The sequence below is a fragment of the Penicillium mononematosum genome (genome assembly GCF_028829835.1).
Source record: "Penicillium mononematosum strain IBT 11891 chromosome Unknown utg000001l:1.0-4488741.0:1.0-4491989.0, whole genome shotgun sequence".
NCBI lineage: Eukaryota > Fungi > Ascomycota > Eurotiomycetes > Eurotiales > Aspergillaceae > Penicillium > Penicillium mononematosum.
In genome coordinates, this window is record NW_026643271.1 from 656,537 (window position 1) to 671,754 (window position 15,218).

The 15,218-nt window shown below is 47.8% G+C and overlaps 6 protein-coding genes across 6 annotated transcripts; 4 read left to right on the top strand and 2 right to left on the bottom strand.

Annotated features, from left to right (window-relative positions):
- Positions 1 to 749: 749 nt before the first annotated feature.
- N7519_000236 (Zn(II)2Cys6 transcription factor domain-containing protein) lies at positions 750 to 2,058 on the top strand (the record flags this gene model as incomplete). The annotated part of the gene is made up of 2 exons (XM_057287015.1): positions 750 to 1,457; positions 1,507 to 2,058. 2 exons carry the CDS (start codon positions 750 to 752, stop codon positions 2,056 to 2,058), a joined length of 1,260 nt encoding a protein of 419 aa, XP_057153098.1.
- Positions 2,059 to 2,919: 861 nt separating this feature from the next.
- N7519_000237 (uncharacterized protein) lies at positions 2,920 to 6,955 on the bottom strand (the record flags this gene model as incomplete). Its single annotated transcript, XM_057287016.1, has 3 exons — positions 2,920 to 5,095; positions 5,150 to 5,292; positions 6,098 to 6,955. The coding sequence occupies 3 exons, from the start codon at positions 6,953 to 6,955 to the stop codon at positions 2,920 to 2,922; spliced, it is 3,177 nt and encodes a 1,058-aa protein (XP_057153099.1).
- Positions 6,956 to 8,414: 1,459 nt separating this feature from the next.
- Positions 8,415 to 9,900, top strand: N7519_000238 (Zn(II)2Cys6 transcription factor domain-containing protein; the record flags this gene model as incomplete). Its single annotated transcript, XM_057287017.1, has 2 exons — positions 8,415 to 8,471; positions 8,530 to 9,900. The coding sequence occupies 2 exons, from the start codon at positions 8,415 to 8,417 to the stop codon at positions 9,898 to 9,900; spliced, it is 1,428 nt and encodes a 475-aa protein (XP_057153100.1).
- Positions 9,901 to 10,022: 122 nt separating this feature from the next.
- Positions 10,023 to 10,494, top strand: N7519_000239 (uncharacterized protein; the record flags this gene model as incomplete). The annotated part of the gene is made up of 3 exons (XM_057287018.1): positions 10,023 to 10,130; positions 10,157 to 10,318; positions 10,450 to 10,494. The coding sequence occupies 3 exons, from the start codon at positions 10,023 to 10,025 to the stop codon at positions 10,492 to 10,494; spliced, it is 315 nt and encodes a 104-aa protein (XP_057153101.1).
- Positions 10,495 to 12,269: 1,775 nt separating this feature from the next.
- N7519_000240 (uncharacterized protein) lies at positions 12,270 to 13,424 on the top strand (the record flags this gene model as incomplete). The annotated part of the gene is made up of 3 exons (XM_057287019.1): positions 12,270 to 12,639; positions 12,677 to 12,698; positions 12,758 to 13,424. 3 exons carry the CDS (start codon positions 12,270 to 12,272, stop codon positions 13,422 to 13,424), a joined length of 1,059 nt encoding a protein of 352 aa, XP_057153102.1.
- A 602-nt stretch (positions 13,425 to 14,026) lies between these two features.
- On the bottom strand, positions 14,027 to 14,545 carry N7519_000241 (uncharacterized protein; the record flags this gene model as incomplete). Its single annotated transcript, XM_057287020.1, has 1 exon — positions 14,027 to 14,545. The coding sequence occupies one exon, from the start codon at positions 14,543 to 14,545 to the stop codon at positions 14,027 to 14,029; it is 519 nt and encodes a 172-aa protein (XP_057153103.1).
- Positions 14,546 to 15,218: the final 673 nt, after the last annotated feature.

Below are 15,218 nucleotides of genomic sequence, written 5' to 3' on the forward strand. Positions count from 1 at the left end.
ACAAGAGGTGAGTTAAGAATAGAACTTTCCAAGTCTGGTGGAGTGGCTAAGAGATGGAAGGAAAATGAATAACTAGTCAGCCTTTTAAGTCGAAGTCTTTTATTGTCCACTCTTCTTCAGATATTCGGAACTCCGAAACAACATTGCGACTTAGATGGATCCTAATTCCTGGATTCCGAAAATGAATCAAAGGCATCTTACTCGGTGAGTTTTTAATACGGGGAAGAAATGCTCAAAAGTCATCGAAACGTGGGAACTTGTCACCAAGTGTGTTTTGACTGGCAGGATGGTATTTGGGTTGTTAGAGGTCCCTTTGGGAGGAGATGGGTACGGAGGTTCTCCCTCCAAGTGCTCGAGTGCAATTCTTGACGTGCATAAGTGACTTCCGATATGGTCTATATTGTTATACGATATTAAGTATATTAGTAACCGGTGTATTACAGCGGACCATGGAAGACATGTACAGCGGTTGGCAGGTTACTGAACTACATATCAGTGTCGTTTACGCTTATTTCCAACAGAATTTCCCTGAATATGTATGCAATAGTCCCACGCATCTTCATCATGCCCTCCAGCCCATAGCGATTCCTCCAACGGCCCTTGTTTTGAAAACTGAAGGAATTGAGTTCCAGGCGTGGAAAGAGCATTTTTGTGTGGCAACGTGTATGTCCTAATGCGGGTCGGGTGACAGACTCGGAGTTCCGTTGCGAGCGCGGGGTTCCGACTATCTTCATAACCATGTCCACACCATGAATTCTGAATCAACCATGAAAATTAGAAAACAAGTTCCACCGCGCAAAAAGGCCTGTCAGAGATGCACGGACTCCAAGGTTCGATGTGGGCTCGAGAAGCCGACTTGCTCGCGATGCAGGGCTCGTGGCAAGCAGTGTCGGTATCCCGCGGGTTCGGGCGACGTACATCAATCAAGCCCTGTGGTTTCAAGTGAACAAATCTCAGCAGATGAGAGCCTAAGTTTTGGGTCGTCACTTGCAAATTTTTCCACTACCTCGACCGTAGCAGCGTTTTCGAGTCCTGTGTCTGGCCATCCATCGGATATACCGCGCATCTACTCTCAGAACGAATCCACATCCACACAGACGGTGGACACCGATTTGACTTTTGATCACATTGACCTTGTGCCGATGATAGACGCCGAGAAGATCCGTGATCGCTGGCTGCAACCTTACCTTCTCACTGCGACGGAGCAGGTCCCGAAGCTGTTCAATCCGTTTACCGTGCAGTTCGTCACCTGCGTGCTTCGCTCATACCCCAACCATCTTCTTGATGAGAAAAGCCTCCCTCCATTCATTCATCCGCTGCAACTCAACAGCAAAGCGATGCCGCGAACAATAGCAAACTGCTTTTCTCTGGTGCGCATGTGGATGAACAGAGTTGCTGGAAGTGAGGCAATTGTCTTATTAACCGTCAGACAGGAGATGGAGAGACTATCCCGGGAGGTACGATTTGTTTCCGCCCATCGAAAATACTCTTTTAACCATAGATCAGGACGCGACAAGTGATTTCGACACATTATGTTCCTTCCAAGTATACCTCATCTACCTACTAACAGCTTACTTCTTCCCAATCGAAAACGCCTCCCTAGTAGACGACATGAGTATGATAACTCTCCAAGACCTCGCCTTCCGTGTCGCAAAAACAGGTCTCACCTGCAAAGCCGAGCTTTCGCAAACACGGCCGACTTGGGAATCCTGGATCATCGCCTCTGCCAAACGACGCACGCTGTTCACAATGTACATCTTCTCGAATGTGTACAACTCCGACAAGGGTCTTCCAAATTTCCTGTCTGCTGAGTTAGGGGGTATTCTTGTTCCTGAGAGTAAGGCGCTGTGGGAGGCTTCTGATCGAGACTCTTGGACGAGAGAGTATAATCGGCACCTGTCGAAATGGGAAGATGGGATGCTGCAAATTTCGGAGCTGTGGAGATCGTCGGAGACGGGTTCGGAGCCGAGGAGGAAGCGGATTGAGCGGTGGGTGCAGTCGGCAGATGAGTTTGGGATGATGCTTTTTGCAGTTTGTGCGCATATCCATGGGTGCTAACCATATCATGCGGTTTGCGACAAGATAGCTTGCTTAAGGTATATTGACATCCTTCTGTGTAATACTTGCAGGGGTTAATCCTGTACACTCCTAAGCCAACTAGCAGGATTAAGTCACAAGCCTGTTGTATCGTCGGATACATTCGATGCAAGCTCCTTACCACTTTCTTGGATAGCTACGTCCTTGAACCCGGGATTTCTCGATGGGCCCGAATTATTGAACCCTATGTGCAATTCAGTAGGATGGAACTGGAAAGTATTGGTATAGATAGTTGGATACAGTGTTCTGCCCTCAATAATCACGCGGAGTGATGCTCACCCTATATCCCAATCAACATTCATTCCATGCAAGTCATGGCCATGCAACTCCATGACTTGCATTGTATCATTCCTTCCCATCTGTAAACTGATACATACGACCATAGGGTGTGGAAAATAGGGCTTCCCGTCCGCTCTGCCGTACTCAAGCCTAGTATACCACGCGGCCAATACTCAATGCGCCCTTAGCACCCAAGCGGCACTCCAATATGAGTGGGGGTGATATGGGTGAGGGGTCTCAGAGACTAAGCTGAGAGAGGTGAGGACGGGGTGACAATTCTCACCCAGGGGTGATAAGGGCCAGCTCATTTAGCTCGTCCTAAGCAAAATATAAGCTCCGGGCCCTTATTTTGCTCTGCTGTAATTCAATTTGATTTACTCTTACTTACTTTACTTTCAAAATTATGTTCACCTAGAAAGATCTCTAGAAAAAACTCACGGAGCGCCATATTGCTATAATTCCTAGGTCGATAACTGGTCACTATCAGCGGGTTGAAATTGATTATTTACAAACATCAGAAGTCAAAGTCGCAGATCATATGAATCAGCATGAGGATCCATCGGGTCGTAGGCCACTACTAGCGTTTTGTAGCATCTTCATTATTCCCTCATGGTTTTGATAAGATGCCAACTCAAGAGCGCTACCATGAATTCCACCTGAAGCTTGGACATCTGCCTTGGCGTTCAGCAGTATTTCTACCACCGTCTCAAGGCCCTGGGACGATGCAGCTTGGAGTGCAGAGCCATATTCTCCACCAGCGGCATTAACGTCGGCACCTTTTTCCAGCAACAGCTGCACTAATGGACCACGGTCTGTAAGTGATGCATCCAGAAATGGATCACGCTTCCCAGGATCCATAGTAGAAAATGCGTTAGGTAATTTTGATAGAACCATTTCGCTAAGCTTTTCAAGCGTTTTTTCATCCCATCTGTATGCATCCGAGGATGCAACCTGTAGTGCATTGCTGTTCTGCGGAAGAATTGGCACACCTCGTGAAAGCATATCCTTCAAAACATGTTGTATACTTTGTGCCATAGAATCATGAGTGCCAAATGATGCGGCCTGAAGAGCGTTGCCAAATCTCCCACCGGAAGCGTTGACCTTGGCCCCTTCATCGAGCAAATATTTAACTAGGTCGATATGTCCCCCGAGAGAAGCAGCCTGAAGTGCATTACCAAATCTTCCACTAGAAGCATTGATTTTAGCACCGTAATTGACCAATATCTGAACTGCTGACATGTGGCCCCGGAAGCAAGCACTGCCAAGTGCAGTGCCGTATATACCATCTTCAGCATTGATGTCGGCTCCGAAATTCAGAAGGTCCTGCAGAATATTTGTATGACCACCAAATGAGGCAGCATGAAAGGCATTGCCGAATAATTCACTCCGGGAATAGCTGATCGCGTTTTTGTCTAGTGAAAGTAGTGTCTGCACTATTTCGCTATGGCCCGCATTGGATGCTGCAATCAAGGCATTGCCATACCGCCCACCGCAAGCAGAAGCATTGAAGTGGGCCTTCTTTTCTAGCAACAGTTGCACCACTCTTTTGTGACCTCTGAGTGATGCTGCAGCCAATGCATTGCCATACTGGCCCACCTGATCGTTGACATTTGACCCTTTGCGTAGCAGCATCAATACTAGCTCAACATTGCCATTGTAGCATGCTGCAATCAGGGAAGTGCCATACTCTCCACCACGGGCATTGACATCGATAGAAATGTTCGGTTTCGGCAACGTCTGTATTTTTGTTACCTGCCGCTCAGACAAGTTTGCCGGCTCTGTGCTCTTCAAGTTTTCTCCGCCAGAGTCAACACTAAGGTTTCCATCTAGAAGATTGCGCACAACTTCGATGTGGCCTTGGGATATCGCTGCTTGTAATGCGTTCCCATACCGCCCGCCCGGTGCATTCACATTGTAGATAGTGACCAGCTTAGCTACAATATCGGCAAGCCCTAGCAAACATGCATGGTACAAAGGTGTTGCACTGCTATCTGTAGCATCCGTGAGATCTGCAGCTGCCTTCCACGAGGAGCCCAGATCACGAAGTTCAATCCATGTATTGAAGCAACCGCTTTGGTCCGTGAAAAGCTTGACCACTAGTTCCTGGACAACGGAGCTTGGAGTATCCGAACGTGTATAGTGGTAGAGCCATTCCTTGGCAGCGTATGAAGCAAATGGAAAGCTTATGAGCTTATCCTGGGTGTGTGCTCCCTGAGAAATCTTAGGGTCCAAAATATAAAGAAGGCACGTTTGCGCAATCTCCATATGCGTAGAGCCATGCTCTATCGCGAACATAGAAACCGTTGATTGCTGGCGGATTTTGTCGGACCTCAGGTACTCTCGCACAGAGGTGTGAGCTATCTGAATTGTGATGCATCCTTGAATGAATAGACCCTTTTCCCAGGTACACTCAATCAAACAACCAAGCAAGTTGCGGAGCTCGTTGATGTGAAATAGTCTCTCAATATCAAGACATTTTTTCTGGCCAAGATCCACCGCAAGCGCATGAACCAGCTCATCCACAGTTAGGGGTCGATTTGAGAGGCAAAGAATCCTCAAAATGCGTCCTGCATAATTCGAGTGTACCTTCGGTATCTTGCTCAGAATATCCTCGTATGCAGCATCTAGAGAGCTAGGCAACGAAGACATCAATTCATCTAAATGAGATAGGCCTGCGGCACTACCGATATGACTAAACAAGGAGAAAGCATAGCGGAATCTAGAGACAAGACGGCTTAGTAGTCTTCAAAATTCACGTTCCAATAGTACTTACGCGCACTGGGAACGTTCTGAAATGAGATTCCGAATCTCCCGGTGGCGTTCTTCATATCTGTAGAGGACAGTATGGTCCTGAAGTTCGTCCCCAATATAGTTCGCAATGTCCTGCTGAACTGCAGCATTTTTCATAACCACTATCTGTCCTCGATGAGGATCCAAAGACTTCCGAATGCCCTCGAGATCACGACTTGTGACTAGAAGATGAAGACTAGGTAGGTTCCAATTTCGAATAATTCTGATGGTTTTTAGTATCGTAAGCATAGGGCTTTCATCCAAAGCGTCTATTAGAACGAAGACTTTCGAAAATTCTCTCATAATGTTGTGAAGGCAATTTAAAAGTTTATCCCTTGTGAAACTTGGTTTCGAAGCGTGAAACTCTCGAAGCTGTTTATGCTTATTATCCAACCCTTCAGAAAGTTGCCACAGTAGAGAACGTAGCATATCACAGTCACAGTCATCATGCTGCGATGATTGATCGATGAAGAAGAAAAAGGCGACTCCTATCTTCAGCTTAACGTACTCTTTCTGCCGCAAGTGATAATCCCGCAAATGATTAATAATAGTAGCACACATGTGTGTCTTACCACATCCTATAAATCCATTGATCCAAAGGAAGGAAGGGCCCTTTTCCACCCAAAGATGAAATCTTTCGTCATTGATGAACCATTGGCCCGTTTGTCCATGATTCTTGTTCCACACCTTGGCATAAATAGAATCAGCATCAGGCGGCTGAAGCCATTGGCGTAAGTCTTTTCCGGAGACTGTACTCGTATTCTTCTGGATGTTGTTGGATTGTAGAGTTTGAAGCTCGAATTCTTGTATAGTGATATCAACAACTGAGGCTACATGTGGACGACGCAAAACGGGAACTCATACCGATTCTGCCCCGGGGATCCTTTTCGATTTTTTTTTTCCATCTATTGAGCACTCCAAGTAGCCTCACAAATCCATTATCCTCTGCGGAAACAAACTTGACCATATCGCGGTGGTTGGCATGTAAGCTAATCCAATCGTAGCTTTCGAAAGTGGCTGACTTTTTGGTTACGACGGGCCCCCATCCGGGCAAAGGTAGTGCTTCAAAGAAGCATATAACCTCCAGAGGCTTGCCAGCTTTTTCTGAGTTCCGTATCAAAGTCAAAAATCCTTCCTGGATAGCCTCGAGGAACTGGTTATCCGTCTGCAAGATCTCCAATAACGACTTGCTGGTGGACTTTCCTATTCCAAGTGCCGACACTGGTATGCCCGCCCAGTCAGCCATCCAAGATCCCTGATGGGGTGTTCCCATAAAGATGATGCCCTTGGTGTGATTGAAAATACCCCGAAGATGATGATCCTGGGTCCTATCCCGCGAGAGCAGAATAGCCTCCTTGCAGACAAGGCCACCCAGGCTGTGGGCGACGAAAATGAGAGAGCGATTTGACGCATCGTGGGAATCTCTGTTTGTTGTCAAGTCGTTCAAGAAGTCTGAAGCGTGGTCGATGAGCCGATTTCCGCTTGCAACTGATCCTCGCATGATGTACGCGTCATAGCCGTAAGTAAGGATGCGGGCTCCGCGGAGTTTAGGAGGAAGGAGCGATTTTGGCCAAGGTGTGGATTGTCCGTGGGCAGTCCAAGTACTATTTCGATCGCCAGTTAAGCCATGGATAAAGCAGACATCAACTACGGCATCCGGACAATCGTGCCACACTTGTATTCCCTCGGGGAAGAGACAGGGTGGGGGACTCTCCGGCAGATTTCCGTTGCTAGTGGTTCGAGGCATCTTTTGCGATCCAAATATCGCGTTTCCGAGGAATCTCTTCATAGTTTAAGGTATTCAAGACTGGCCCCTAGAGGTGCCAAGGAAAAGAGATATAGACAACAGCAGCCGTGGTTAAGGAATGTGAGCTTGATGTAAGGACTCAATTGCGTAGTGAATTAAAATAGATAGGCGGAGGCAGGGGCATTTACGGCAAGTAAAATACACCCTAAAGTCTCGCCATATGAACCCCACATTCTACTCTTAAGAAGCGAATGATATACGATCGTAACGTTCCATAATAGGCTGTATACAGATGCCAAGAGACTGGCTGTCTCAGATAGGGGCTCGTAGCCCAATTATGTTCTACCATCGCTCAGCTGGCGGGGTCAGTGCGGCGTCGCGCCGGCCCGCAGGACCCTCGCCCGGTTCTCACCGCTACCTATTACGCACTCACCTTCCTAACCCCTGGTCCCGCGATGCTAAAGCGGCACTCACCCATTTCTCACCTGGCTGACACCAACTAACTATTGACCGCGTATAAGCCACACGCCGGTGAGTTAGTAGTTGGGTGGGTGACCACCAGCGAATCCTCACTGTTGTATGTTTTTGCATTCTTTTTTGTTTTTGCATCTCTCAGCGGCGCTCTGGAGTGAGTGTGATATGGATGTGAATTCTGGAGACCGAGATGATAGAGGTGAGAACGGGGTGAAAAGGGGTGACAAGATGATGGATGTCCGCTCTAACCGAGCAATGAGCGACGGATGTGATTAAATGGTCTGCTACCAGCTTCTGTACAGGAGACAAGCATACAGTGTCCATTTCACCCTAATAGCCAGAATGCCATCATGTTTATAGTATTCATAGTAGGCGGAATTGGCGATAGACCACTGTAATTCAGACCCACGTAGCTTATTTCAATTCTGACTTTCATATTCTTGGCTACCGTATTCTCGTATTCTCGCATTCTCGCATTCTCGTATTCTCGCATTTACAGTGGCGTTTCATGAGTATTTTGCACCAACAACTGACCGCGCTGTTATACCGCCTGCCTATTCCTACTAGTATAGACGCGCGCGCATCGCGTAGTAGTATACTACAATATCTCCGTAGTATTTATAAAGGTTACTACCCCCTTTTCCCCAATTTCCACCTTTCCAATTCTTTCCCTATACTCTTTACTGCCATGGCCCGCGGCCTGGAGCTTCCACCGTACGTTCGTGAGCGTATATGTGAGCTAAAACGCTCAATAAAGTGGGGTGTTAACGCATTCAAAAGCATGTATACAGGTGATACATACTTTGCATATCCATGGATGGGTGGCGGACCCTCGTAAGCGAGGGTCGGTACCTAATTCTTGTCAAAGATTTACAGGGGCCAGTTATTTTTGGCCTATGCCGTCACGTGAGAGAGTAGCGCTCCTATCTTTGGGGATCCGCTCGACATCACTCATCCCTCAGAGATATGCCATGGCAGGCACTGGAGGTTGGAAGGTTGTCTCGAGTATTATTAATAATTCATTATAATGGTTGGCGTTCCCTATAGCAAGGGCTGTTTGCTCTGTCGCGAACGACGCATCGCGGTTAGTTATGTCGTTACCCCTATATTCTGACACGGAAACTCACGTTGTAATGTATTAGTGTGATCAGACTCATCCGCAGTGTATGCAATGTTGCAGATACGGCGTTGAATGCCCTGGTTACAAGCGTTCCTGGCAATTCAAGGATGAGGGACCCCGTCTCCAGAAGCGGTATCAAAAGAAGTGTTCAAACGTTAGGACCCGTTCCGAGGCTATCAACAGCAATGGAATCTTTACAAAGTTTTCGATCGATGAGCGTGTTCATCCGGCTTTGGTCCGTCAATCCTTTATCAGCCAGCAGCCACAGGTGTTCAAAGAGTTTATCTGCGCTGCCTTCCCAACGATGTTTTGGCATAATGAATTCCGCTTTGGTACCGGCTTTAACTTCGCAGAGTGCGTTGTGAAGCACTTTGGTTTCAAGCAATATCACGATGCAGCAGTCTCGTGTCTTTCAGCAGAATACCTCGGCCATCTCACCGGGGACCCCAGACTCCACCAATTCAGCCGACAGGAGTATTCAAAGGCTTTAGGGGCAATCAGGCGAGCACTAAATTCGGATGAGGCATTGTCGGATTCTCTGCTTCTTGCGGTTATTCTTCTCGCTATCTACGAGATGAATACGCGGACTACTCGAGACGCTTGGGTCTACCACTCGAGGGCGGTAAAGCAACTATTCCTGAGGCGTGGGATGAGTTTCTGTCTATCTGGGGTTGGACGCGTCTGCCATTTTGCGTACAGGCCATTTCTTATCGCCGCTGCACTCTACGAAGGTGAGCCATGTTTTCTTGCCGACGATAACTGGCAGAACCTCGCAGCTCTCCTCCGAATGGAAGACTCCCAGAAGCAGAGCGAGTGGGCGTTCTACATCAACGTCTACGAAACGATTTTCATGGAGCTGGTCAAATGTCCTGGATACATTAAAGAGGCACGGGAAATCGTCTCCGTGACCTCTCCCAAGGCCAGGCTTCTAGCACAGCGGATTTATATAGCCAGCAACCGGCTTCGGGCATTAAGTGACGAGTTACGATCACTACTTGCGTCCCACAACCAGCGGAAGGAAGGAATCATTTTCCGTAGTTTTGTCGGGCCGGAGCCAAACGCTTTTCCCGAAACCAGCCCGTCACTTCTTCTCCGTGCCGCTGTCACTGCTACCAGCATCCTCGAAGAACTCTTCATCCGATTAACTACGCCTGCTTATGTCAAGGAAGAGTCTGTATCCAGTCGTGGCACGCCATCTTCCTTGTCAACTCCGCAAAGTGTCAGCGTGGCTGCTGGTGGCGGTCCGCTTCTTGATTTTCGTTTCACCTTCGAACTTGGAGGGGGCACTAAAAAGGATAACCCGTGCGCCTTTACCTGGCTTGACCGGGTCGCGGGGTCAATGGGGCTCTTGGGAGCAGAGATTACTTACGAGGATGCAGTTGATGTGGAGTAGGCTTTCATCTTTACCTCGATGTCGAAGGTATTTTGATGCTAGGAGCGTGCAAGTTCTATAGCTCTGCTGTAACGGTCAATTAAATGAAGAAACGATAGCCTGTTCAATTTATGGTAGATACTATGGTCGCCCCGGGAATCGGACGGCCGTTCGACGCTATCCCGTGGGTCGAAACTCAGGCGATCACTCGCGCCATCGCCGAGGCTGAGGCGGAGACTGAATTGACTATTGTACGCCTTTGTGACGTATTGTGAAGATCAGATCCACTGCCACAGCCTGCCAAAGGACCATCCTTTCTGGTCCTGTCGACGAAAAAGTAGGCCGCGAGACCCGGCGAAAACACCAGAGCAGCCTCCACAACCGAAAGCCGATTCTAGCTCGACACCCGATGGCTCACACAAACCCACATATCGTGAGGGTATGTACGGAAATTGGCCTCTTCTTCATCTCGCGTACCGGACCACTAACCAAAGAGGTTTTACTTTGGGATTGAATCTAATCAAGCAAGGTTCCAATTTGAAAAGCTTAAGTCATCACCTAACCTTTCAGGCGTCGGAGGATAACCTGATATCACTATATATGAATTTTCATTAGACCAAGCACAACCCATCGAGAAACATTTTTCATCCTACTTTCAAATATCAGAGATGCCGTTTTCTTCCCATCATGAAAGAAACCCGAGCCGCGATCGAGCACACAGAAAAGCGTTCGGGCCTATGAGAGGCGATAAGGACTCTTGGGAGCTCGATCTCGAACGATCTGGGGAAATAAATATTCTCCAGAGATACCGCTTAGGTCAATACCTCCGCCAAGCCACAAAAGACAATAGTGGGCCTCTTATCTCGCATAGGCTTCACTTTATAGAGGAAGACCTTCGAGAAGTTGTTCAAGAAGAGATATCTATCAAAGGGGGACTCGATGTATTAGACAAATGCGGGAAAGGGAAAGAGAGACTCGATGTCTTAAATACCAAATACTGGCTCCTAGAACAACAGTGGTGGCATTATCATTCCTGTCTAGAAGATGGGTATGAACGAAGAGGGTTTGAGCTATGGCGGTCCCATCCTAAATGGTATATGCACCGCGTGCTTATTAAAGATTGTGCTAGCCGACAAGGATGCTGTGCTCGTGAATGTGGCTGTTGTCTTAACCGTAAGATCGAACCTACACGTGCGCTTGGAGTTGGACATTGTACTTTTGAGTGTGTATGTTGTCGGAGAGCTCGAGGCTTTGAAATCTCCGAAGGAGATAAGGTATTGCTAAAAGAAAAGTGTCGTGAAGAAATAGGCAATCTTCTTACACACCGTATTGTACAAGTCGCAATATGGGGGCTTGTCGGTGATAGCTATGCCAGCCCGTTTGACATGATTGATACGCCACCAAGTTAGGATACTAAAGGCAAGGGTCCTACAAAAAGAGAAGGATAAGACTGGCTGATTGCTTTCGATATATTGATATTGCTACATCTTGCTCGCTACATGTAAGTCTTGTACTGTTTCTGTTTCTCGAGGAATGTGCCCGATTAAGCTCTTACATCACATTGTAGGCTCGTACCTTCCCTACAAGCCATTGCTTCCGTCTACAAAACAATTTCGTAGCCCACATACGAACTTCAAGATCACATCATTCTGCAAGTATACGTATACATCCACAAAATGTCTTTTGTGACTGCGCTCTGACCTGTAAGTTTGATCTCTTTGGTGTCTTTTCAGACGTCTTTTTTGGCCTGTTTCCCTGTTTCTGACACATCTTTTTAGCCCCAGTGCCCCTTCACCCCCGCAACGAGGATTCTGTGATCCTCGAACTCCTTCGCCTGGCCGACAACCGGGGGCCAATACTTGCCCTCCAAGTGGGCGGCGTTGTGATCTTAATCCTGGTCCTGAAGAGGGCACTATGCCTCATTGCTTGGTATATCCGGCTGAAGATCCTACTGTATGTCACTTGGCGATGTTGGATCTGTAGCGACCGTGCTGACCGTTGATTCTAAGGTACAGTCACCGTGACTCCGACGTCAATCCAGGGGAGGCAGACTGAGCGGAGAAAGGTGCTGTTGTGGGGGGTGGGCAAAGAAAAGGAGAGGGCCCCCGGTATAATTATGATATGAGTATATGTGGGTGGGGAGGGCTGGCCTCCAATTGTATATAGCCCGGCCATTTGCGCATAACCAGCCGGCCCAAAACTTCCATCTCGCCCATATGTGTATTACAATACAGTGAAATTACAAAACAAGTAAAAATACAAAAACACTCCCGATGTCGCGAGGTCGCGTTATCATAAGCTTAGCTTTATCAGCTCGCGATAACAGCTATGATCTCCACTCAAGGGAACCTTCAACATCCATAGATCCTTCCAACGTTCCCTCGGCAAGTATGGTCAAGGAAACAAAAACAAGGACACTAAATGTCCAGCCTGAAAAAAGCCAAGGAGAGGATGACAACAAACATGTATCATTCCATCCGCACCATATCACCCTCGAGACCTTCCGCAACCTGCTATCCCACTACCCTTCAACGGTAGAGCGAGTTCACCGCAGCAAGCTGATGTTAAAGCTGCAGTCGAAGACGGGAAAGGGACCAAAACGAAAGGCCGAGACGAAGACCAGTGCAGCTTCGACCACAAAAGCAGAGCTCGATTCGTCGGAAGAGAAGCATATTCTCGAAGAGACGGATAAATTCCTCCAGCTTGACCGGTGGCGATATGAAGACCTGCCGAAGATTATCGCGGAGCGGACGAATGGAAGTACGGAGAGGAGCGCACTTGGTTAAGGAGGAGCTAGTTGATATCATGGAATGGAAGACGTGAGTAACAATTTGCTATAGTCATGGTACAGCTCAGGATTTATCTGACCTACTTCTAGGAAACACGGAGTCTCCCGTCCCATGCTAATGGGAATGGTGAAAAGCAACCCAGCCACAACAATCACAAAGTCTACATCCACGGCTTTCGCCGCTCTCCCAGATGCGGATCCTTTGGTTGCTCCGAACGATGCATTCCCTAAAACCAGTCTGGATGCCCTTACTGCGCCTATCCGTGGCGTTGGCCCGGCTACCGCATCTCTGATTTTGTCTATCGCCACGGTCTTCGGCGACGCTAAGAAACAAGTCCCGTTTTACAGCGACGATGTGTACCTTTGGCTGTGTCTAATGGATTTTCCCGAGGGTCCGGATGCCACGGAGCAGAAGCCTTCTAAGCATAAGAAGCCCAATGGGGAGTTGATTGTCAAGTACAATATGAATGAGTATCGAGAGCTGTGGAGTGCTTCGCAGGAGCTGCGCGCACGGCTGAACAATTCCGCTGGGGAGAAGTCTGGGGATGGACCTGTCTCGTTTATCGACATCGAGAGGGCTGCTTATGTGCTCCGCAATATCGCTGTCTCGGATTACTTTGTCAGTCAAGAACCAGAGGCTGGTTTAAATGTTGTGAAAGATATGGAGTCGGCGAATAACCCGCTACCAAATGAATCAGAGAAGGATTCTAGTGAGCCTGGCACGAGGCGTAGTAAGAGGACGAAGAAAGAAGCATGAAATGTCTGTGTTAAAATCCCTATCTACGCCTTGGCACCCTCGGACTAGGTACTTGTATAGTTGGCATGACGCATTTACCATTCATATACCTCTCCTTCATGACCCGATCTCTTGTAGACATAGAAGCACAAGTATCAAATTGTCAGATGAGAATCCTGACTGAACATAATTCAGTAAACAACTAACCCAAAATACAAATTATCCCTAGTCCTCCCTAGACTCCCCAAAAACCGGCTCCCTCCCCCCAATCCTAAAAACCAAATATGGCGTCCCCACCTCCTCCCTATGCAAATAATGCAGCATCTTAACTTCATTCATAACCCTCACATCCACAGCAAAAGCTCGATAAAACCTCCACCGAAGCCTCCTCCCCACCTTCAGCACATAAACCGGAAATACGAAAGTCTGTTTATGGGCGGTCTTGAAATCGTATCTATGGTTGTTGATCTCGATTGCTGCATACGCGTGTCGGTGCTGTATTTCCACTGCTAGGAGGTTTACTTTGTTTTGCATTTTCCAGTGCGAGAGGAAGGGGTTTATTGTTGTCGTTATGGAGGTTATGGGGTTCGACCAGTCGACTAGATGTGGCGGGATGTCGACTATTAGGCGGTTTGTGGGGGGTTTCTTTTATTGCTGTTTGGAATTTTTTGTTGATGCGGGATTGGGTTGGGGCGGTCTAGTGGTATGGGTGGTGGTGGGGTTAGGTTGTGGTAGGTTGGGTTGTTGGTGGTTGTGGTTGTGGTTGTGGTTGTTGGTACTGGTGTTGATGTTGGCGGGTTGGGACGATCTCCTTTGGCAGTGTCTCCGACAGACTCGCTAGAAGAGACCACAGAAGACTCTGCACAGCACATATTGCTGATGACTTCGGTATCCTTCGCCTCAAGACCAGTATCAAAAGCAGGCCGAACCTGCCGCGAGTGCTCGTGCTCGTGCTCGTGCTCGTGCTCGTGCTCGTTCACCACGCCTTGGCTTTCGGTGCAGTCTTCCTCCAGGTTGCCATGACTGTCAATTGGTACATCAACTGCCTCGTTGTGTGAGATAACCCCGCCCATGTTACCTATAGACTCGATTGTCTGCATTGATGTTGGGTGCTCATCGACGAGGGAAAGTATATCCTCCATATTGACAGGGAGGAAGGGAAAAACAGAAGCGCGGAGGCGTTGCTTCTTTCAATTCCCATTGACGGTGAGGAGAAGAGAAACAGATGCGGGAAAAGCGAGAGGAACAAGAAGTCAACACTGCACTTATACCAACCTTGGAAGATCACAGTTCTTATAGCACTCAATCCCAGCAATCACCTGATGTTTTGATTTTTTGTTCGACAGGAACAAACATGCGACCAGATTAGGTTATAGGTGCCTAATAAGTTACTTTTAAAGCTACAAGTACTTGCATGCCTGGTTGAGGCTCATCGCGGCTGGAGCCTAGTGGGGACAATTTAAGGACGGGATAGTGCAGATCTGGCCTCAGATCGGTGTGGAGTCTGGACTACATTCCATACTAGTTAGTACGAAGTACGAAGTACATACCTTGCATGACTGGGGACTGTGAGAGTCCAGATAATTATACATGTGCTTAGCATCAAGTACACCGTTGTAGCCGACACAAGACCTGCCTCTGGACTACAGTAGTTATGATATATCTACTACGGAGTACACATTCAAGTCTATGCAGGTATTCAGAACCACATCTATGCCAAACCAGTCGCATTTTTTTTTCAATCTCATCGCTATGTACAAAGTCACGGCCGTCAAGTCTTGATTAAAAGCAGATACAGATACACGAGAGACGCAT